At 35.1% G+C, this 24,868-nt stretch overlaps 1 protein-coding gene, 1 long non-coding RNA gene and 1 other non-coding gene across 4 annotated transcripts; all 3 read right to left on the reverse strand.

Annotated features, from left to right (window-relative positions):
* Positions 1–9,759: 9,759 nt before the first annotated feature.
* On the reverse strand, positions 9,760–11,902 carry LOC132063072 (uncharacterized). The gene is made up of 7 exons (XM_059455503.1): positions 11,801–11,902; positions 11,204–11,575; positions 11,036–11,107; positions 10,816–10,941; positions 10,593–10,733; positions 10,074–10,142; positions 9,760–9,921 (listed from the first exon to the last, which is right to left on the reverse strand). Exons 1-7 carry the CDS (start codon positions 11,900–11,902, stop codon positions 9,760–9,762), a joined length of 1,044 nt encoding a protein of 347 aa, XP_059311486.1.
* A 977-nt stretch (positions 11,903–12,879) lies between these two features.
* On the reverse strand, positions 12,880–14,948 carry LOC132062460 (uncharacterized). 2 transcript variants are annotated; one of them, XR_009416182.1, is made up of 4 exons: positions 14,845–14,948; positions 14,384–14,497; positions 13,371–13,418; positions 12,880–13,301 (listed from the first exon to the last, which is right to left on the reverse strand). It is a non-coding gene; the product is annotated as an uncharacterized LOC132062460 (long non-coding RNA). The 2 variants fall into 2 exon arrangements; XR_009416181.1 differs by having other exon boundaries at positions 14,384–14,941.
* A 3,596-nt stretch (positions 14,949–18,544) lies between these two features.
* LOC132065861 (small nucleolar RNA R71) lies at positions 18,545–18,649 on the reverse strand. The gene has a single exon (XR_009416830.1). It is a non-coding gene; the product is annotated as a small nucleolar RNA R71 (small nucleolar RNA).
* Between the last annotated feature and the right edge of the window lie 6,219 nt (positions 18,650–24,868).

Here is a 24,868-nt window from a genome sequence, read left to right on the forward strand (position 1 = left end):
TTATTTTTGTGTTTGGTCAGCAAGCGAAAAAAATATTGTACAAAGAGCATATATGTGTAATTAGGAAAACACTGTGGAGGTGAGGGTGGGGTGAGGTAGTCAAGGGGTGGCAGGGGATGGCGGGGAGGAGACTGAGTTTGAAATGCCAATTATGAAACCTATTTTCTCTACTCCTACTTGAGAAGTCATTTTTCTGATTTTTAAAGAACTTGTTTTCTTGGAGAAATATTTGGGGCATTGACACATATACTAGCTAGTGCTAATAGGCTAGGCAAAGATTAGGCTTAACAACTATAGGCGATAAAATGGTAGCAAATTGCCAAATTCTAATTCTTAGCAGTATTGCTCGATGTATTCACGCACCACCACCCTTCATCCACTACCACCTGGACTTATTCCTTTACTAGATGTTGTGTGCCCGTGCAAGGCATGGGCTCGTGGCTGATATTATTTTTTGTTTGTGTCGTTTACTTTTGATGGAACATAAAGATGCGAGAAACAAACTGTATTAAAATTAGTACTCCATTTTTGCAGAAGTACAACGGTTATGTGGGCTATAAAGGAAGTAAGAATCGTCTTTTGCCAATACAGCTTCAAAGAATGTCTTATGATGCTTACTTAGGAGATCGACTCTCCTATCCAAAGTCTAAGCTAAATTTGGAAGCTAAGAGCTACTTAACTCTTCTCTCATAAAGAAATCACAGAATTCATCTCAAAGTTAGTCTAACACTAATCAACCTATTAGTCTATAAAAATATACCAAGAAACTAAGGAAGTATCCGGAGCAACCAATTTCACTAATTTGAGCACACCTTGCAGCTGCCATTTTACAGTGTACGTCTTGAATATATCGAGTAGCTAATGACACCACGTGGTTTTACATCCAGGCATTCTCTTACCAACATCAACTAATTTTGGGCTCATCTAAAGCTTGTTCAAGCACTTTGCATCCTTTCTTGTTCTCTGTTCCACATTTGCTTCATGTCTTATACAGAATTAGCTACTTTTCAAGCAAAAGTCAAATCTAAAAGGAGCCTTTAGTCGGCTCTAAAAGATAGTAAAAGCTACTGACACTATTCTTTTAATAAATATATAAAGCACCAATTAAAAAAGGATGAAAATATTTCTCTTGGTAACATAAATTAGCAAAGGATCACACTTTAATTTCAAAGCGATAATCACAGTTAATCTACAAATCTTCGTTTCATGAATTTGTCTAAATTGAAAGAAACGTCCCCTTGAAGAGTTTCAAGATTCATGGATTATAAATGAAACAGATGGTTTTTTATTTCTAGGCATAGATTTAGTTATTTTTTTTCTACTCTTTGCAAAGGGGAAGGTTTAGAGAAGTATCAGTCGATATATATCTATATAGTGTTTTGAATGGGATGATAGGTCTAGAAAATGATCCAAGAAAGCAACAGTTGCTAGCCTATGAAACATAATACTCAGTAACTCAGCTTATAAATGAGTAATAGAAAATGAAGTTTAGTGGACACATAGATTAGTTGTAAATATTGTTATCCAGTCGGTGTAACCATTCATTCTGTTGGAAAGATAATATGTCAGATTGTTCATGTAGTTTACAAGTTTACCAAAACCTTTTGGCAGTAGATAAAAAGCTAAGTTTTGTGAAACACTTTAAGAGTGAAATAATGCATGATTAGCAAGGAATTATATGCTTATGAATCCAGCTCCAGACAAAGAGTTGAATTAGGTTTTTCCCCTTCTAGTATCTGCTACCAAACTAGCAATGGAATAATGAGCTCAATTAAAGCAGTGTGTTCACCTTCTTTCACAAAAGAGCACTCTGTTATAGAAGAATCATTATGATGTTCTTCTAAATTTTCTTCTCTAGCACTTAAACCATTACTAATGCTCAAAAGAATCATTTTGATCTTACCTCTAAATTTTCTTCTCTGTAGCACTTAAACCATTAAGAAGGCTCAAAGGAACGAATGTTCTATTTGTTAAGCTCAAAAGCTCTAAATTACAGAAAGCTGGCTTTAAAAGGTCCCCTTGTAATTCTTACCTATTTTGACTTCAAAATTATAACATAGTAGTTACTGTAGTGATACAAAGAAAATATAACTATAGAATACAAAATAGAGGATACATTTGCGGCTTAAACAATAATGGTCAAGCAATTGTTCATTTTTTCAGTTTGAGTGTGGGCATAATTAAATCCTTGCAGTTTCAAAGGGATTTCGCTCCATATGAACCATGTGTCACATCTCAAAACCCCAAAGCTATGCAAGTCTTTAACACATCAGAAAAAGAACTTGGCCGGAAAAAATGAAGGAAATTGAAGTTGGTAATATACATACTTGATTCCTGGCAGTGTCGTTATGTTCATCCCAAAATGTACTTGCCTTTGCGGTCTTGCATAAAGATGAAACGTCCAGCTTCTTGATTACTTTAGGCACAATCTTCAATTCTTCTGGAACTAATTTGACCAGTTAAAAGGATTTCAAGCTGCTTTCCTTATACCAGATCATTAGGATCAGTTGATGTCTTTAAAAGGACACTGTAAAGATTATCTGTGTCATAAGCTGAAGGAACTGAAGATAACTTTCAATTTTTCAGTCGCTAACCTCTTCCTGAAGGGATCCATCTCCATTTTCATGCATCATAAAGAGTACAAAATTCATATTTAGATCATATATTACTCATTGTCATTTTATCATGAAATTTCATCCCGTCAATATATCAAATACATTATTATGATTATATACTGGAATTTCAAGTACTACATTTTGAAATAGGCTACACTACATGAATGATAAAGACCAAAATTTCCTACTGCAAGTAATTTAAAAGTGGACATGCTAAAAGGTATGTCAAATTTTCGGCGCGCAAATACTATAGGAAAAGCAGAAGCATTCATCACATAATATGAAGTACCAGTAATAAGGTGTGCTCTTATGCATAGTATTGGTCGTATACTATTAGGCTTGCCTGGCCTTGTTTCCACGACCTGTGCTACCATAGTCAGGATCGCCTTCTGCAAGAAGTAAGAAAACAGTCGAGAATGGAGAAAGTCAGCTATGAAGCCGATCACAAGTTTATTCTAATAACAACTTCTTGGCCAACAGCAAGAAAAGAGAAGAGGTTGATTGAGTAATATGTTAAATGGGTGCTTATTTAGTTTATTCTACTCTTCCTACTTTATATTCCCACAATCTTCTAATTGTTCTCTTTTTTCCACGTATACATTAACAATTCATTATAGTAGCTTGTAACAAAACATCAATTGTCAGCGCGCACCTGTGCTCCCAAGTCCCAACACAGAAGAGGAAAGAACTGAAAATCACGCTGACTATTCCCATCACATTCTATCTAGAAAATTCATCATACGTATGTTGAAGGAAAATAAAATTTACCATTTTCACTGTCATCATCCTCGTAATCAGCATACTCGTGTCATACTGATCTCTTGAAGCTTTTGACTTCCCGGCTTGCGTCCATTATTAATAAACAAAGACGGAACCTAGTTAGTCAACAAAAGAGAAAAAATCAGAACTCGTTTTTCCTGGAGCAGAATTCTATTTCAAGCACAGTAACAGTAAAAGGCCCAAGGAAAAATTAGGTAGAAGAAAAAAGTAAAATTTTCACAAATAGCTACCTTTTAGCTCCTTCTAACAACCTATAACTATATGTTCTACATTTACAACTCGTAGCTGGAGGACCCTATATTTAGCTAGTAGACGCGTCGACTTAAATATAGGATAAATATATATAATACACACGCTAAGAAAACTAAAAGTGCTATATTTATGGAAACAAAATCTATTCCAATTTAAATTAAAATCGATTTTTAATGTTCCGATTATTCACGCAAATATCCTCCCATTCCATATACGATCTCATATCTCATTCAAATGTACTAACAAATTCAAAAAAAATTGAATTAAAAAAGTACATTCATATTTTTAACCAAAAAAAAAAAAAAAGTTCATCAAAAAACTTTGAAAAATAACAATATCAAACTAGTGAACAGAGCTCGTTTTAAACGACGAATATATATTTGAATTCATCTGTTGAAATATCGAATTCAAGTTGAGTTCATAATTGAGGTAACAACGTTTTCACTGCAACTTTTTTTTTTTTTTTCTGAAATTTTGAATATACGAAAACTCAGATTCATAGATTCAAAATATTATTGTTTCAGCTAAATTGAATATAACACATTGTTGTATTCGAAAACAATAGGATAATGACAAGCTTAACTGCATTGATCTGACATTTTCGTTTTTGGAACGATCAGAACTGTTTTGTGAATTACAAAATTGATGCTGTTGTATTCACTGATAATTGCAATTACGATGAGTTAGTTTGAGTTAGTTTCTACGATTACAAGTCAATTAGGCGTGATACCGTCGAAAAAACTATTTCAATAAAATATCTTGTTGAAGCGATTTTCAACCAATGGAAATACACAACGATATGGGAGTTCGTGTGTACATTGAGCTTAAGAGAGAAAACAGAGTTTTTGGGATGTATCCAATGTGCGTTAGTATTCATGATATTGATATTGAGGATGATGCAACTGGTAATCGCATTGTTAGAGATGATGTGCTGCAACTTGGATATAGCGAGAATCAGGATGGTATGGATGTTTGTGATTCTACAGGAAAGGCTATTGTTTTGTTTGAGAATGATAACAATTTGGTAATTTCGAACACGGAACGACGAAAAGGAGTTTTTCGATCAAATTTATCGATAAGGAAACTTTGAAAATTGTGATGACGAAATACGCAATTCGTGAAAGATTCAATTTCAAAACAGAGAGATCGAATGCTATAAGGTATGATTTACTAAATGTATTCTGGTAACTATATTGCAGATGTATTTTTGTTATATTTGTACTATATTAAGATGATTTTTTAACTTGCTTAGCACACTGTTTATTAAAAAAATATTTCATGCACTATATTTCTTATATATTTTTTGTATATTTTGACTGTATTTAATTGATTCAATATGTACTATTTGCATTGTATTATGTAGCTATACTCTGGTATGTTGGTCGCCGGAATGTAAATGAAAGTTCGGAAAGCGTCGAGAATTGGGGATTACGAAATGTTCGGGGTTAGATCTTTCGATGACGAACATACGTATCATTGAAGGACAAGGTGTATTCACAAAGACAAGCAACAAGTTGGTTTATTGGAGAAGCAGTTGTCAAGGCGAAAATAACTAACCATAAAAGGAAGGTCACCCCTGGGGATATAATAGACGATGTCAAAAATGAATTCGGCGTAGATGTTTCTTATATGATGGCATGGAGAGCTAGAGAGAAGGCTATAAAAGATTTGAGAGGTGATCCAGCTGATTCATTCAAGAAGTTGCCTGCATATATATACATCCTTGGTAAAATGTATCCTGGATCGCTTGTTAAAATGCATAAATCACCAGAAAATGAGTTTATGTATTTGTTTGTAGCACTCAAAGCATTCATAAAGGGGTTCGAGTGTTGTAGATCAATAGTTGTAATGGATGGTGCACACCTTAAATCAACGTATAATGATGCATTTGTGTCGGCAAGTACTTTGGATGGAGCAGGTATGTGTAATTCTATTCTATGAATGTTTTTTTTTTTATAAATACAACAATATGCTATTGATTTGCAAATAAAGCTGCTAAAAACATACTCTGGATATATTGCTGGTGTTAACTTGTGAATAACATATGTTGAAATACACTGTAAATATGTGGTGGATATATTATAAATATATACTGTTGTTTTATAAATAATGTTGCTAAAAACACAGTGTGAGATCAAATTCGGTTAAAATATATGTTGAATATATTATAAATATATATTTTTTTGTAGGTAATATCCTACCACTAGCGTATGGTGTAATAGATTACGAGAATAATAAGTCCGGACGTGGTTCTTTGAACTATTCAAGCAAGCTTATGGTGTTAGACAAAATATGTGTGTCGTGTCCGAACGGACATGAAAGCATAATACACGCGGTTTCTAAGGTGTATCCCTCTTTGTTCCTCATTTGGCTTGTATATGGCATTTGTGGGAAAATGTGACAAAGCAATACACATCGAACAGTGAGGTGTTGAGTCCTATTTTTTATTCAATGGCGAAGGCATACACCTAGGATGAGTTCGATAAATTGATGGAGAAGATTGGGAATGTTGATATTCGGGTAAAACGATACCTAGAAGATGCTGGAAGGGATAAATGGTCTAGGCTTTATTCACCTATTAACGAGAGGATGGACAATGACTTCGAATATAGCCGAATGTATTAATGGAAAAGCGGATTCTTTATTAAAGAGTTACATATTTTTATTTCCTTGAAGAAGTGAGGAAGATGTTTGGTAGATGGAATTGCACAAATAGAAAAAATGGTACCTACACATTCACAACACTGATGAGGCGATATCAAGAGATGTTGTCGATCAACGAGTACAAATCAATATGAATGAGGGTATGTTTGTTTTGCAACACAAATTTTAATTTATATTTTACTATATCTAATCTATATTTATCTATATTCCCGAAATGGTAAAATTGCTCGGGTTAATGCTTGTTTATTGTTTAAATGGTTCTCAGGTTGAAGCGTCAACTGAATATGTTTACACAGTGAATGATGGACCGAGGCGTTTCATAATCGATTTGAAGATGAAAACTTGCAGTACCGTAGGATGTTCCAACTTTGGACGAGATACCGTGTTCTCATGCATAGGCGATATTGAAAAATAAAAATTTGGCTTTGCTATGCATATTGTTCGGAATTATTCAAGCCGAAACGGTTGTGAACACATATGATGTGTAGGTTGATCCTCTTCCCGATGAGACCCAGTGGAATGTTCCTAAAAGCATATCAGATGAAGTTGTTATGCCACCGATCTATAAGAGACCCCCTGGGAGGCCAAAAAAGAAGAGGGATAAGCCATTACAGGAGTTGATGATTGGTAAACGCAGGAATGCTTGCGGTAAATGTGGACGTCTTGGTCATAACAGGCGTTCGTGTGATAATCCGCCGCTCAATAAGAAGAATAAATAAGTCCATTTTGATTTTATTTGTTAAGACAATTCTACTTTCATTTTTTGTTAAAAATAAAAAATGAATTCATTTTGAATTCATATTATTCTAGTATGGTTGTATTTCACATGGTTGAACATCCGATGTTTTTCGATGTTATGTTATATTGGTGGTTTAATAAGATTTGAAAAGTCTACTTTATATAAACTGATATGACCTTTTGTTTTGGATTTATGTTTTAATAGTTGTATTTCGTATATATTTTGGCTATATTTTAGTTGCATTTTTAGTGATTCGTTAGATACTACTTATTAAGTTTCTTGTTAACTATATTTCATATATATTTTACATATATTTGGAGTGTATTTAGATGAAATTTTAACTTCTGTGACACAATGTACATTAAAAGTGGACTTATGGAATATATCTAAGTTATATTTGCTGTATATTTCGATTGTATTTAAAATGGTTAAATATATACATTTCATATATTTTAAATGGTTAAATACACTAATTTGTTTAAGGAATACATTTTACAGAAACTGAAAATGGAATTTATACATTGAAAAAATAACATACTTGAATGAGACAACCATATAAAAACCATAAGGTGGTGTTCAACATTAATGATCCTAAAAAACATTACTGCAGATGAAGCGATATGTCCAAAATGAAAAAACAGCAACAAAAGTCGCAACCAACTATGCTAATGTTCAACATGAAAATCAAAAACACAAAAGAGTTGGTGGCCTAATCAAGATCTACTTTATCAACTGCATCGTAATCAACTGCCGGCCTAATTGGTATTGGAGGCTGCTCGTTATCACTTGATGCATTGTTGTTTGACTTATCCCATGCATAGTCGCATAAAAGGGCACCGTATCTCATACGGAGTAACTTTGCATCAAATTCAGTTGGGATGACTTCACTTGAGCTCAAGTATTCAGTAAAGGTTGCCACATACACACCACAATCCCTGAAAAAATGATCAAAAAATTTACTGATCAAAACCCAAGAAAAAATAGATATATTTATTGTGTTTTTTGTTGGAAGAAATTCTTACATGCTAGCGGGAGCTTGTTGCGAAAGATTGTCTACATTCACAATGTCAAAGTTGTCGGTCTATTCTCTGTTTCTGTAAGAAAGATGTGTGTCAAAATCTATATCCGCCTTCTTCTCATAGAAATCAGTCATTTGTAAAAAAAAAAAAAAAAAAAAAAAAAAAAATCACAAGAGTAGCCAACATTTTCATTTCGGCTCTAACGATAGCATCATGCCACTGACTCGGTATGGGTTGTATACGTACAAGCACTGTTTGTAAAAAGAAAAAATACGATAACAACAAACATATAAATTTTGTAGAAAAATGAATGATTTTTTCAAAGGATGAGAGCACACACATCGGTGAATGATATCACAACCAAAATCCAGTGATTTTCCTCTTTTACATTGACAGGAATTAGTACGTTGTCAACAGTATACCATGGTACATTAGCCAACAGCCTATGCCCATTAATGTACTCACACAGTTCATCTTCCTTAATAGCGACACTTACGACGAATCTGGGTTTTCCCAAGATGTGTAAATTTCAGCAACTAAAGTGTGAAAAATATAGCTGACAGTGGTAAATCTATAATTATTGTTATTGTCATACTTCCCGTTCTTGCGTAGATAGTAGAAAATAACATCAATATGCTGTAAAAACATCAATTCAGTGACTATAATCAATACTATCTTCAATAAAAATATTGTTGTATATATATTAAATATAGTGAAATATACTGTTAAATATAGCAAAAATACAATTCTGTACTTAATCAGTACTATACTCAACTAATAAATTAATGTCTCTATATTAAATATAGTGCAAATATAATGATGAATATATTTAAAATACAATTCAGTAATAATGTAAGTACAGAATTGTGATCTATATACATGTCAAATATAGTAAAAATATACTCTAGATACATCACACTATAATGCTATTATAAAACATAAAAAACTTAGATAACAAGCAGAAAGACATCAAACCTCATCAGTCCAAATTTGCCCATCCATAGATAATAAGTAGAACCAGTTTTTGTCGGATACTGCTATAACGCCTAAATGTAACCAAAGTTCGGCATCAGCAGGATCGAGTTCTTCCTTGTTCTTTCTGTAATGATTTTCCTTGGGTTTCCTGTATATCAAAATGGAAAGAACATACGTTAAGTTTATTAAGAATTGATTTTTGAAAAACTAAAAAATAAGTTGTGAAAATAATTACTTTTTGTCATGCGATTTCAACAGATCCTTCTCAAGCCACTTTTGATATTCTTAAAGAAAATAACTATCTAACGGGGCATTGATAGGGTGCTCAACAAATGGGTGTTTTTTCTGATAAATACAAGGACTGATATTTTTGGCGAAAGAACCCATTGAAAATTGAAATTGACACGATGAGGGACAGGTTATATTTGCTTGGTTTCCTTTCTCGGGCAGCCCCTGGATGGACAATGATTTGTGTCTCAAGGTTTGAAAGTTGTGCAATTTCATCACTTGAGCTTTGACCCGCATTTGGTTGTACAGGAACTTGTTGTCCAGTTTCATCACTTGAACTGTGGCCAACGATCGGTTGTACTCCAACTTGTTGTTCAGTTTCATTAGTTGAACTTTGTCCAGTTGTTGGTTGTACTCCAAGTTGGGTTGGTATCTGAGAATCACAAATCATCCACTGAGAGATCGTTACCCGTTTATCGTCCGGATTCTAAGGGGTCCTTAAACTTGACAAATCAGCTTGATCATCGCGTGGTACTGGAGGAGCACTGAGAGGAATAACAGATGCTAAAGGACAGTTGACTAGCAATTCCGCTATCATTTCCTCTGATGCAGTAAATTCAGCATTAGCATTCTCCATATCACCAGATTGCTGAAATAAAAAACAAACAAAAAACGACTAGTGTTTGTCAATTATTGCTTATCAAAACGATATGTGATTGGCACTTAAAAGCCAAATTTCAGTACTTACATCAAAATTTAAAGGGATTGGTGTTATGGGCACTCCATCTGTTTGTGCATCACTTTTAACTCCCGTTTCTTTATCCACATCAACAACAGTGGATCATTAATTGGCAACCCAACTGCCTCAACCTAAAACAATAAAAACATGGTTCAAATAAATTTACAGGCATCAGTAAAACAAATACACATATATAGCACTGCTATAAAAGTTAAAAGTTTCATCTAAATATAGTCAAAATATATGAAAAATATATCTGAAATATAGTCAACAGAGACCAGAATAAGTACTATTGAACATAATAATCAAAATACAATTAAAATATAGCCAAAATATATATATATGAAAAACAATTATTAAAATATCAATCCAAAACAAATATAACACTACTATTATATATAAACACAATCATAACAAATATAGCACAAATAGATACAGACAAATGGGACACACTAAAAAATGACTAGGTGAAAATATATATGTAAATACACTATAGGTAATACTAAACACAAATAATTGCAAGATTTGTACTTTGAAAATATCTTTTGCAAATATAGCAAAGTGAAAGAAAAAATGAGTACCACCTTTGGATGACTCCTCTGCGGAAGTTGCACCACCACCTTGATTCTCTTCGGTTGAAACCTTTCTTTACCGCCACTTTGATTGCCTCGAGAAATCCCACCATCAGTATGTAAGTCATCTTGCAACATTGTGTCTCCGACCTTTACAATTTTCCAAAAAAATATAAAGTCTTCTAATACATATATCAAAATAACTTAATAAGTTAATAATTTCCATTTTTACCATATTGTCATCGACTACGTCGTTGACAGTTCGAGTCCCTTTATCAAAACGATGACGTTGGCTTTTCTCATGTGAGTGTTGTATGCCAACATCATGTTGATGTGACGGGGCTTTACTAACAGCGACCTTCAAAAAATATATCTTATTAATAAAAAAGGAAACCGGCTTGTTAATGCCTATAATGTATTTATTGAACATAACTTTTAGTTTTGAATTTTACCTTATCTGGTGTTTGATTGCCCTTTAATGCATCTAACAACTTTTTGAAGTTGTTATCCATGTACTCAAACACCTACAGTTTTGAAACACAAAAATAGAATTAGAATTGTTAATTACTTGACACAAGCAATATGAAGTAACAAAAGCATATTGAAAACAAAATGCCTACTTCTTTCTTGAAAATCTGAATCTCTTCCCTTATCAGTTTAAACTCATTTGTTTCGGGTCCTGTAGGTGTATCTGGTTTCCTTGTCCCTTTTATCTGATATTCCTTCCATGATGGTTGTTTCCTAGAAGGAGAAACAGAAACGGGAATCTGTGTCCGTTTCTTGCATCGCGGGGAATCAGAATTGGCATTCCTTTGTTGCTGTTTGCCACTGGACAGATGCGGTGTTGTGGTACTAAAATCATCGTAATCAGTGTCCACCAAATCAGTACCATGTACACCATCAACTCCATATTTGACGTCTGGTATATCATGTGCAACAGGAGGCAAATTAAGAGCCTCCAACTCATCGGGTGTTGGCACAACTTCCCAAATCTACAAGACTGTGAACAACAAAATATAGAAACTACATTACTATATATATATCTACATTGGGAGCATACTAATATGAGGAAAATATAGTCAAAATATATTGATCACAAATGCATTACTTAATAAATATAGTCAAAATATACTATGAAAAACAAACATATGAAAACAGTTAAATACTAAAGGACTCAAACAAATATAACTGTTCAGTTTGTTAAAAATTTGGTTTACCGGGTTTTTGTCGTCTCTGAACATGCCATCCATCAATTTCTTGAATTCTAGTTTTTCTTCCGTAGTCCGCCAGTTCAAAATTCTAGTAACTAAATTCCCCATCTTAACTGCAATGGTGGACGGGACTTTTGATCAACATTCATACAACTAGACTTACATAGCAAGTGGCAACCCATGAATCCTATAATATCTCTTAAAATTAGCATATTTCTGCCCGATGCTTACAACCAACTCTCTAAATGACTCTTTACCCCAAGGATACTCATTATATCTCCCATCCTGTACAACATCAAAATGGATCCTTGGTATGTTTGTTGAGTTTGGCTCACCACAATGTACCCACGTATTTATGAAATACAATTTTGCCATCTTGGCCGCGTCCTCTCCTTTATCATCCCAAGCTTGTCTTGTTGAAACACTCAATAAGCTCATGTCTTTTAACTGGCAGTTGGTTCTCATTATTTCTACCAAAATATTCAACCATAAGCCTATTCGATTGTGAGTTATCATATACAAAATCGTTTTCATCAAAGACACAATCTAACCAGTGATTAGTGCAAATTCTCTAAGGCCGAACCGCAGAACTTTACCATTTATTTCAATTGTAAAGCACCTATATGTGCTGCCCCTAAGTTCTTTGACCATAAAGCACCGAAAAATACGTGCTTATACATCCAATTGCCGCATTACGAGATATTTACCAAAACAAGTATTCCCGAACATATCCATACGTAATCGTTAGTTTGCCTCTAATATCTTGCATTACATCACCATTCGTGTATCTACACATAGATGGTGCCATAGCGAGTGCTTGTAACCAAAAATTTAGATACACGAAACAACATGCCAAAAAACACATATGATTGACAAAAAAGCAAGAACACAATCGGTAAAAAATGGGTCAACCAAAAATATATACAAATATACAACAAAGCAGTTGATTGACAATGAAAAAATATAATGTAATTCAACAATATATATATATATATATATGAATATACTGAAAATCTAATGACATATATTGACTAAATGTGTAAATTACAGATCTGTAATAACTGTCAACAAAATATACACAAATATACTTAAAAAAATTAAAAATTACAGTTATGGTGAAGAACAATAAACACGAACTAACTGAAGAAACATGTGAAAAAAATAACAATACAAAATATACTTAAAATGCACATAAAATACAGATCTGGTTAAGTCACTGATATGTAATAACTGAACTAAAAAATACAAACGAACTAAATATACTGAAAATACAACACAAATATACCTCTCCATCATCATCCTCATCGGCATTATGTTTGGTTTTAGCAATTTTTTTGCCCTTAACATTAGCAACATTGTTACAGTTGAAACCTTCTCTTCTTTTGTTTCTCCATTTGAGAAACCTTTTTCACTTTTTCTTGTAGTTTACTCTTGGAATCAACATAATCAGCAGAACGCCTAGGATCGTTAATTTTTTTTTTTTTTGAACGATTCTAAGCATAAGAGCCTGCAATGGCAGTTTCATGTTGAGAAATTCCCAAAGAAAAATTAGGAATTGAAAATTCGGGTTCTATACCTCTAGTCCTCATCGGAGTAGAAGCTTTCTTAGCCATATCACTTGAATCTAACAAAAAACAACCAAGAACAAACAGTCATAATTAATTATTTAGAGTTGCATTGTTGATTCAAACGAAAAAAAAAAAAAACCCGAAAATATAGGTTAATACACGGTGAAACGTAAAAATCAATATAGAATCTTACCTTTTTTGGGAATTAGATTTGAATTATGAGTGAAATTAATGAGTAGTTAATTAGAGATAAACAAGGAAGTTGAACTATTGTAAAACTGATTTGAAATTGGAGGAAATTAAGGGATATTGGGCATAATGGTGTGTATTTAGGGGGATAGGAGAGAGGGACCTTTTTTTTGGCTTAAATTTAGGGGTGCGGGAAGTTATCAGATGAGTGGTAAAAAAGTGATAGCTATAGGAAGAAAATATGTTATATTTTAGCTCCTAAATATAATTATTGTAAAGTTTAGTTATGTTCCATAAATAGGTAATAATGTTAAGTTATGCAAGTAAATTTTACAAGAAAAAAATCATCTGTGACAGCTTAATGGCCATCTCAACTCTAATACCATGATTGTTTTACTTACCAGTAACAACATCCACTTGGACTAACAAGTAGAATACAAAATTCTGATATTACTTCATTTTTTTTTGCATGTAACATGTAATTCTAATATTGCTCTATTCTATCAATAAGTATTTCTGGATCTGTATAGAATCTTATGAAAATTCCGCCCTAGTACAAAGGAATGTACAACTTTAGGCAGTCCTAATTTTTAACCATTTTGTTTGGTGTGAGTTCTCTGTTTATAGAGTTGTTTTATGTAATCTTTCTTTGTTATTGCACTTTCTTTATTTGTCATCGTGTGAATATGTTCGTTCCCTGTTCTTCTTGAATAATTCAAAATCTAGGTCAAAATCAAAATTCTTGATCCAAATTCGTCAAAAATTACACCAAAGTTAAAAAAAAAAAATGCATAAAAAAAAAAAAAAACTCAGTTATTTAGGATGAGATTACCTTGAATTAACAAAATTTGAAATAGTGGGTTGGCCCAAAGTTACAACAGAGAAGGAAGAGGCTTCTGCATGACTGTTTTTTCTTCATTTTCCAGCGCCACTGGTTGTGATCGATCTGCAAATGAAGAAATTCTGAGTTTGTACTCATCAGACCAAATAATTGATATGCATGTAAAAATCTAAGAAGAAACTACCCAAGTCCTAACAGAGCAGGAAAATTGTACAGATAACCAAGAAAACAACAGGAAACTAGTAATACCCAGCAAATTTTAGCTCAAAATACCAACACCCATATTCATTGCTCAACAACAATGATTAGCATGAAAGACCCATTAATCAGATTTGACCAAAAACTCAAATTTTAAAATACATATATGAAACAGAACAAGAAAATAACGAAGAATCAAAAAGCAAAAGGTGCAAGGGAAAAGAAGAGAGAAAAACTAATAAAAGCTATGGAACCTTCAAGAAGATGATGAATAAATAGGAAGAAGGGGAGATGAGAGGGTATAAAGCTAAATTGTAAATCTATTTTAGAAGGAAAGACCAGACAATTGGTAGTGACTGCTCAGTTTCACTGTCGAGGGATACGTTAAATTTCACATAAATTTGAAATATCGGAAGTACCCCTGGACGACGCAAGACCCATACTTATTATATAGTAAGTAAGTATATATACTAGATGGCGTTTCCCCGTGCGCCCAACACTGATTATATAGTGTATCTATGTGTATGTAATTGTGTACAATTGTAAAGATTTATATATTGGGTAGTGATAGTATATATATTTTATATTGCTAATAAACATACCTAAATTTACACTGTTGATGCATATATATAGATGAACATTAATACATATACACAAATGTTATTTGTCTATTAAGTGGAATTATGTGAGCATGATAAAATAGTGAAAAGTAAAAGGAGTGTAAAAGTGACACGTGGCCAAAAACATAATTAATACCTGCCACTTGAAATGACATCATCTGTTGTGATGCAATTTTTATGAGCAGGGGAAAAAAAGGAAAGGTACGAATATATTTAATACTAAGCTACAGTAAGATTCTACTTTTAACTAATGAATTATTCAATGGCAAGTGCTTTGAACAAATTGCCCTTGGTCGACGATCCACTTCTTCAACTCATGCTTTTATATAGTTTAGTTTTAAAAAAGGGAATTTGTCTATTACAAATTAAAAACTAAAAAAATGGAAGAAATTGCATGAATTGTCCTTCAAATGGGCTGATATTTAATTTTTGCCTTTAGCAATTAATTTTAGGAATAATTTCAATAATATACAATCCAGCATAAAATATTATATCCACGTAGTTACATTTTTAATTTACATCTGTATAGCCAACTTTTTTTACAATAGTGTTTATACACACGATATACAACATTATACACTTACTGTAAATAATGTGTTGATCTTATATAAAAGTGTATAATAATGTATAAAAGGGTCATTTTGGGTAAATATTTTTCCAACTAGACATAGGCTGTTATTTTTCCTAAATTTTATGCCTAGTGGCCATAAGTTTTTAATGGTGCGGAACATAACTTGTGAGATATTATGATACAGAAATATAAATTTATACCCCACAATTTTTTTTTAGGGACAAAAATTAAACAGCAACACAAAATAAGGGCATAAGTGACAATGAGCCTAAAAAATGTGGAGAAAGTTTTGGTAGGACCCACAACACAAGGTCGATCAAACCACTTGAAAACTCGTGCTTCTATAATAGTTAAAATAAGAAAAAAAAATTCAATTATCTCATCATCAATGAAATCATTGAATGTCACCACTAATAGCAAAAAGATTGAGCTTTTTACCTAGATATATGAAAATAATTCATATTTACCAAAACCAGTAATGCTATTTCACTTTCAAAATATAGCAACATAGTCTTTACAAAATATATATAACCTCTAACAAATCTCACAAAATTAGAGTTTTGGAGATTTTCTCTTTCTTCTTATCTATTCTTTTGCACACCCTAGCCATCATTATTTCCATCCCACCCCTACCTCGCTTTCTTCGTCCGTCCCCCCTAATATTTGGCACAAATATCTAGATTTAGTGTCATTTGCACTTTACTTCTTAGCACTTTAATCGCAGTTTTTAATGTAAATTGTTGTATATGAGCTTATGTTGGTATGCTTGTATGAATAGGTACAACAAGGACCAATGAAGGGCATTTCAAGCATTTGTTGATTGATTACGAGGCTGTGCACGTTGGTCGAACGTGGGGAAGGAAGTTCCCGCACTTGAAGGCAATATCTGATCACTGAAGGGTCTCATGCGCTGGCCATGCGTTGCACAGCCAGCGCACAAAAACCCATCTCTGAATCTCAGATAAGCCACGCGCTAGTTGTGCGTCACGTGAGCAAAACACAATGAAGACCATGCGCCGTACAGCCAGCGCACAAGAGGCGTTAGTTGTCCTAATTTGATCGGGATTGAGCCAACTTATCTCATATTTGCCCTAGCTTATAAATAGTCATTTTAAACATTAGAAAGCGGCGGAGATGATTTTTGAGACTTGTGAAAGTCTTTCTAGGTTTTATTCCTCTTCTCTTATTTTTCTTTACATTGAAACCCTATGTTATTCATGAATTCTAGCTTTCATTCTCGAATCATGTGTAGCTAAACACCTTAATTCTGGGGTTGTGATTTAGCCATGAATATTGACGTTTGACAAGTGTTTTCATCTTAGTAGCTTGTTCGTATGCAATTGTTTCTTTACTTCTGTGCTTAATTGCTTGATTGTCCGTGCAATAGTTAAGTTCTATTTACTAATCGATATACGTGCTTGGGAAAGACGTTATTAGTTTAGAGAAGTAGTAAAGAGATTGTGATCTGATTATCCCTATAGTTGTGCTAGGATTTGTGACTAGGATAGGAATATACTTAGTTACCGCAATCAATTACATACCGTGCTTTTATTGCGTTCTTGATAAGTCAATACCATAGGAATATAAGAGGCGAATTATCTTGGATTGGCGAGTAGTGGTTTGGAAGAATACTACTAGATTAGTAATCTGGTTAATTAGCAGTTGTGAACAAAGTTACTAAGGTAGGATGCTTGAATGACTCAATAGGATTGGTGAACCAACCACAGCCCTGGAATATTTCTAAAATCTTGATAAAAGCAACTCTCAAAGACATTCGTAGTACAATTCTAGTTGACATTGTTAGTTATTTAGTTTTCAGCATTAAGTTACAAAACAAACAAAGCTTTTAGTCATTACTTGCATAATTAGTAGCAATAGTTTATTTTCGTGAAAGTATTGGTCATAAGTCTCTGTGGGTTCGACAGCTGATTTCATAGAATCACTACGTTACTTGTACGACCACGTACACACAACAAGTTTTTGGCCCCATTGCCAAGGACTTAAAAATCAATTATTTTTACCAGAGTAAATTGTATTGTTTTATTTATCCAAGTATTAACGTCTTGATCTTAGCTGCTACTTGATTGCAGGTACTTTAATCGAATGTGAAGGACTGCGCCTAAACGTATTTTCAACAATCAATTATTTTTACCAGAGTAAATTGTATTGCTTTATTTATCCAAGTATTAACGTCTTGATCTTAGCTGCTACTTGATTGCAGGTACTTTAATCGAATGTGAAGGACTGCGCCTCAAAACAATCTTGAGGAATTCGATCCACGAGCACGAACGTATTTTCAACCGGCGCGAGAGACTTGAACTTATTGCAGAATCCGCAGGCTCTAGCCGAATTACCTGTGGTCATGGCTAATAATCCATCAACAAAAGTGTGAGAGGTTGCAGTGCCTCGTGTGGCAGATGTAACTTCAAGCATTGTCAAGCCCACCATCGAAGGACACTTTGACCTAAAGCATCCTATGATTCAGCTACTTCACTCTAGTGGGCAATTCACGGGAATGTCACACGAGGATCCTCAGCAGAACATCCATACTTTTTTGCATATTGTACATACTTTTTTGCAGATTGTTGATACTTTTGCTACTGGAAGGGGCACTAAAGAATTTGTGCAGCTGACACTATTCCCCTTTCTCTGTTGGGGAATGCAAGTAACTGGTTATTAGCAGAGCCCTCAAATTCTATCACTGCATAGGATGATTTGGCGACGAAATTCTTGACAAAGTTCTTTCCACCAGCAAAGACAGCTAGACTCCAAAGAGAGATCATGTCATTGAGGTAGAAAAATGGGGAAAATTTGTATCAAACGTGGGAGAGTTTCAAAGGTCTTCTCAGAGATTGTCCTCACCACCATCAGACGAATGAAGTTCTGGCACACACATTTATTGAGAGTTTAGATGCCCAACATAAGTCATCACTAGATACTGCCGCGGGAGGGCAGGCTCTTGATTTGAGCTATGAAGAATTATTCACATTATTGAACAGGTTTACTCAGAGCACTCCAGACTGGTAGGATGACACAACTAGCAGTTCAGTTAGGAAGGCACTGGGTGTTTCTGAAGTGGATAATTTTACAACACTATCAACACAGATTGATGCCATGCGCACTGAAATTAAGAAGTTAACTGCTGTGCAAGCTCAACCACAGGTGTATGTAGTGCAACAAGCCATCATCTTTTGTGAAGTTTGTGGAGAAGGTCACACCAGTGATGTATGCCCTGCAAATCCCGCATCCATATACTTTGTGGGTAATGCAGGCAAGGGGCAAGGAAACAACAATCAATATGGGAATTCTTACAACCCAAATTGGAGGAATCACCCGAATTTCAGGTGGAGCGACAATCAAGGAAATCAGAAACAGAACTATCAGCAAGCACCTGTTCCTCAAGCCCCCGTGAATAATATTGAGGAGATGATGAACAAGATGATGAGTGATATGCAAAAGATGATGAAAGACCAGCAAAAGTTGATAGCAGGTAATCAGAATTGCGATTTGGCAGTGCGAAATTTAGAAAGGCAGATGGGTTAGATAGCTGGTGTACAAAACACTAGACCACCCGGAGGATTTCCAAGTGATATGGATGTGAATCCCAAGGCTTGTAATGCTGTGACTCTTCGGAATGAGAGAGAACTAGAGGAATTGGCTCCAAAGAAAATCAGTCGAGTAGAAGCTGAAAAAGGGAATATTGCCGAGGAGAGGATTGAAAGAGAGAGGGTACCATTCCCTCAACGTTTGGCAAGACAGAAAGAAGAGGCTACTTACAAGAAGTTTCTTGATTTGCCCAAGCAGGTACACGTGAATGTCTCGTTGGTTGATATGCTGCAAGGTATTCCAAAGTATGCTAAGTACATCAAAGATATTGTTGCAAACAAGAGCCAATTCACAGAGTATGCCACGGTTGCACTTATTGAGGAGTGCAATTCTCGTATTCAAAATAGGTTACCCACAAAATTGAAGGTCCAGGAAGTTTCACGATTGAGATTTCTATTAGGAAGCAGGTTGTTGCTCGAGCACTATGTGATCTGGGTGTAAGCATAAATTTTCAAGAAGCACGGTTTGGAGTGCCCAGACCAACCACTATAGTTCTTCAGCTGGCAGATAGATCCTTGGTGAGACCCCAAGGCATTATTGAAGATGTATTGGTAGAAGTAGGGTCGTTGATAATTCTTGCAAACTTCGTGATTTTGGACTTCGAGCCAGATTCGAAAGTCCCATTTATTTTGGGGTGTCCATTCTTGGCCACTAGAAGAACACCTATCGATGTAGCTGCTGGGCAACTCACCATGAGAGTACATGATAAAGTTGAAGTCTTCAATGTGTACAAGGCTCTGAAGATGCCTGCAGTCTATGAGAAGTTGTCAGCCATTACTGTGCTAAATGATGTTACCCGAAGGCCACTCATCACTTTTCATGATCCATTGGAGAGAGCCCTAGTGGGTGATGATATTTTTGGTGATTCAGAGGCATTTGAGATGGTGCAGATTCTGGATATGGCGAGCATTTATATTCGTGAAGGCGAGTTTGAGCCCTTAGACAGAAAAATGGGAGTAACTCCGAAGTTGTCAATTGAAGAGCCTCCGAAGTTTGAGTTGAAGCCCCTGCCTGCACATCTTAAAATATGCATTCTTAGGCGAGGGTAATACCTTGCCAGTGATATTAGCAGCAGAGTTGACCGACGAAGAGGTTAGTGTTTGTCTGGAAGTGTTGAAGTCTCACAAAAGGACATTGGGGTGGCAGATATCTGATATTCAGGGAATTAGCCTCACGCTATGCATGCACAAGATACTCATGGATGGTGATCATAAGCCTAGCGCACAGCATCAACAGAGACTGAATCCTGTGATGAAGGAGGTTGTCAAGAAAGAGCTAATCAAGTCGTTAGATTCCGGCATTATTTTTCCTATTTCGGATAGCAAGTGGGTGAGTCTGGTGCAATGTGTCCCGAAGAAAGGAGGGATGACAGTTGTGACAAATGACAAAAACAAGCTTATTCCTACTAGAATATTTGATCCCTGTTTACTCCTTAGGCACTTTTAATTGCTAATTAATGGAATCGGAGTTGGGATGTGAAATTAAGGGAGGGTTAGTTGAATGAAGTTGAAATGACGTCAATTGGTGTACTTGAATGTTTTTGAGTGCTAGTTAGTGGGAAATATAATTATAAAATGCCAAAAAAAAAAAAAATGTAAAACAGAAAATAGAAACTTTCTAGTTAGTCGTTTGCTTTCTTAGTATTGTTTCCCACTAGCTTGTTGAAAATAAGATGGTGCTTAAAGCTAAGAAAACAAATGGTGTTGATGGGATAGAATGGGTAGCTTGTGGTTGAAAGTTATGGTTGACGAAGGATTGTTCAAAATGAACTATGTTTTAAGGTTTTAAAAGTGCATAGGGAGGTTAGTCACTATTTCCAAAATATATCTTACCCGTCCCTTAGCCTACGTTGCAACCATACAAGTCCTAAGTGATCCTAAATTCATCTCATTCTAATTTGCGGAATGGTTACACTAAGGGCAAGCCTATGGTTCGTTATGTTTGAGCATTGGATATTCTTTGTGAGAGTGAGCGATATTGTTTGCATCTTATGTCCGTTGAAATAACGTCATTGACTTTGTGTGAAATATGGACAACTCTCTTTTGGGTGAGGGCACATAATCAATAGGAGATGGGTGAAGTATTAATACTCGGTAAAGTAGCATACTCATTGTTTTTTGAATGGTGTCTGGAGTCATATGCTTATTTTTAAATGGATCGTTTCTTGAGAGGTCTAGTTGCTAACATTTTGAAATGTGAGAAAATGGTTGTTTTGAAGCAGTTGGCATGACTTTTGAGAGAATTGGCTCAATGTGTGTGTTTTAATGCTATTTCAAAACTTTCAAATCCGCCGAATCCTGATGTAGACCTGTTTGAGTGGCATGACTGTGTAAAGTACTAGGGAATGTTTGATAAGTAAATGAAGAATATATGGCCATCTCCCTTGGATCGTAGCTGCTCTCAAGAGTCCCAGACTGTTATGAAAATGATTGTTTTCTTGATTTCTTCTCCCTGATTTACCCATTGATAGACACAGTATATATCACCTGTGTGTCATGCTATATCGTATGTATGTCACGATATGTACAGTAATACACATGACATACAATTATGATACACACCAGATACCAGTAATATACACATAACATACAATGATATATCACTTTGTATGTCGATGTACGTCACTTGTATCTCATGTGTATGTTATGTACAATTATACGTGACATGCACCCGACATACCATCATTCCACCACCATACCACTATCAGCAACCACCACCAGAAAATCGCCATAACCACCATCATTCCGCCACCATAAGTCAAAAATCATTTCAATACAAGAAGAAGAAGAAGATAATTTCACCGGAGAAAAAATTGTCCACAATCTGATACAAATACTGAATTTCAGCGAAAGAAGAAGCTAACTAAGACTAAGCTAAAGCTAAGAAGAGAAGAAACTAGGGAAAATAAGATAAAGGTTTTGACATTCATCGCCTCTGAAATTGGCAAACTTGATACACATAGGGGAAATAAGACCTAGGGGTCAAAGTATAATAAAAGAAACTTAGGGCAAATAAATTAACTATTTATTGGACTCAAATGGAAAACTAGTAACTGATAGGCAAATAACCAACTCAACTCCCATGTACACTTCCGGAAACATAGAGTACTACTTTCCACAGTCGCAATATTTCTAACTCGTATCAGTACGCCCCCAGTAAACAACACCCTTGTCCTCAAGGGTGAGGAACTTAATCCGTCCAGGATCAAACGGAATTAGTAGAAGCAGCATTTCAGACCCTTCACCATCAGTGACCATACTTTCACATTCCCATGTGCTGAGTGAGGGAGGAGAATTAATAGCAAAGCACTGCATTTCATGATTTATCACTAAAATAAATAGTCTGGTGGAGTTATCCAAGAAATGAGACTTTATCTGCCAAACTAGTGACAGAGGATAACTCTGGCCCCTAGTTCTACACTTTGTATTCACTGACTCAAAATGCAAATAAGTCTCTCCTGTAGCTATGTTCTGATTCAGAATTTTAAATTGTCCAATTTGCTGCTCAATCTCCTTTTTGTTAATTCCATGTACCATCATTTGAACTTCTAATGCAAGGAAGTTGTAGATTAAAACACCAAGAACGTTAGAACATCCATGTTCTTCAAGTTTTTCCAATGAAGCTAATCACGAGGATATTCTCATTACTGCTCATACCACATTTCAGCATCCTGTGAATTTTGTTGTCAAGGTTGGTACTTGGTACGATCATCAGAGCTAATACCTGGATTGAGAAGGGTAGTCTCAAACTGCAAGAAAAACAGGTCCTTCACAGAGCTCAAATCAAAATCTGAGATCTTGATTCCCAATTCACTGCTGCTTAGGATAGCTTTGTACACTCTTCCTGAAGCTCCATTCCTTAAATCAAGATTATGGAATGATATCCATTTCGATATAGTGATTTCTCTCCTAATATTCTTGAATTTCTGGTGCTTCCAAATGAACATAGCACTCCCAAGACTTAATTTATCACTAGCATAAGTCTTTAGTTCAAGGCAATGAATAACGTTTTCTTCCTCAAGCACTGTCAGACATGTAAAAGCATAGAGCGCAGTACAAACAATGGAGTGCGTAGGCTCAATATGTTCTGTCCATGCTTCAAGAAACACCATACCTTCCTCGTAACTGGGAAGAGCTGAACTTAGATCAACACTAGAAGCCGAAAATATTGAGAAAATAAATTCTGAACTTGATGCTTCTGTTTCTTTCTTGACTCAGCATTAGTTTCAGCGGCAAGGAGAACAATTGCTTTAAATCCCTTGTATAACTTCCATATATTGTTAGCTTCTGCAACATGCAAACGAGCGATAATAAGGACGTGCTCATGGAGATTTCTTGCCATTGCAATCTGACGAACATGCATAGACTGTGTGGTCTTGCACATGAACAAAAGAGAAGTTTGCAAATCACTTCCACATCAAGCCACCCTTGTCCTCAAGGGTAATAAGTGGAAATGAAGAAATAAACATACATGTATAGAATGGGACCTCATAGAAGTCTCCAACTTTAAGATTCCTTCCTAATACTAGAAGAAGAATATTAGAAGTAATAGTAAGCAACTCTCCTTCTGAAGGAAATTGCTTCAAGTGTTGGTCAACAGAACCATATTGACAAAACTGTGCACCACTACCCTTCCACAGCATCTCAGTGTCAAATAAGGGACAAAGTTTCTCAAGGTATTGGCACGGTAATTTCAACAACCAGACAAGTAAGCACCACTCCTTAATTTTGGCATCACCTATAGATCCAAGAAAATGGGATTTCATATTTGGCCACTTCCAAACTACACTTTCTGCAATCTTCTTTGTCAATTCACTTTGTCTCATTATCTCCACATCCTCCATGGCGGCACCAATGTCACAACCCTCGCTGCTCATAGCACTGTCCCGCCCGCTGTTTACTCCCCTTTTTGCTGCTGTTTCAATGCTTCTTTTGGCAACATCTACAACCAATTGCACAATTTTCTCTAACCTTTCGAAAACCAAGTAAGTTGCATTCAAGTCCATACAACTAGAGTAGCTGGTGATTGTAGAATTAGTAATAGAATAATGGTTTCTTAAGCTTATTTTCATAGCTGGGGCACACATTTGAGAACCCACCCTACTACTACTGAAGAAAGTGCAATCCAAAAGTCTCAACCCTTTTAAACAATTGAGGAAATTAACAAGGTCAAATTTATAGTCACCATTCACCAATTCGCCTTTGTAACTGACACTACAGAGTCCATGACCCTTATACATGACACTAACACGAGCACTGCCATGATTATCACCACTTCTCTTTCGCTTTTTTCTTACTCTAGAAATGAAAGCATTAGTTAATAACTCATACATCAATTTGTAGGAAACATGCATCTCCTCATTGCACATGTGAGTCTCATCAAGCGCAAAGGCTGTTATGGTGTTTCCCTACGAACTCAGGAAAAGAATTTACCTCGACAAACTTGGAGGTTACTCCAGTTTTACGCAATACACCATTAACC

The sequence above is a fragment of the Lycium ferocissimum genome, chromosome 7 (genome assembly GCF_029784015.1).
Source record: "Lycium ferocissimum isolate CSIRO_LF1 chromosome 7, AGI_CSIRO_Lferr_CH_V1, whole genome shotgun sequence".
NCBI lineage: Eukaryota > Viridiplantae > Streptophyta > Magnoliopsida > Solanales > Solanaceae > Lycium > Lycium ferocissimum.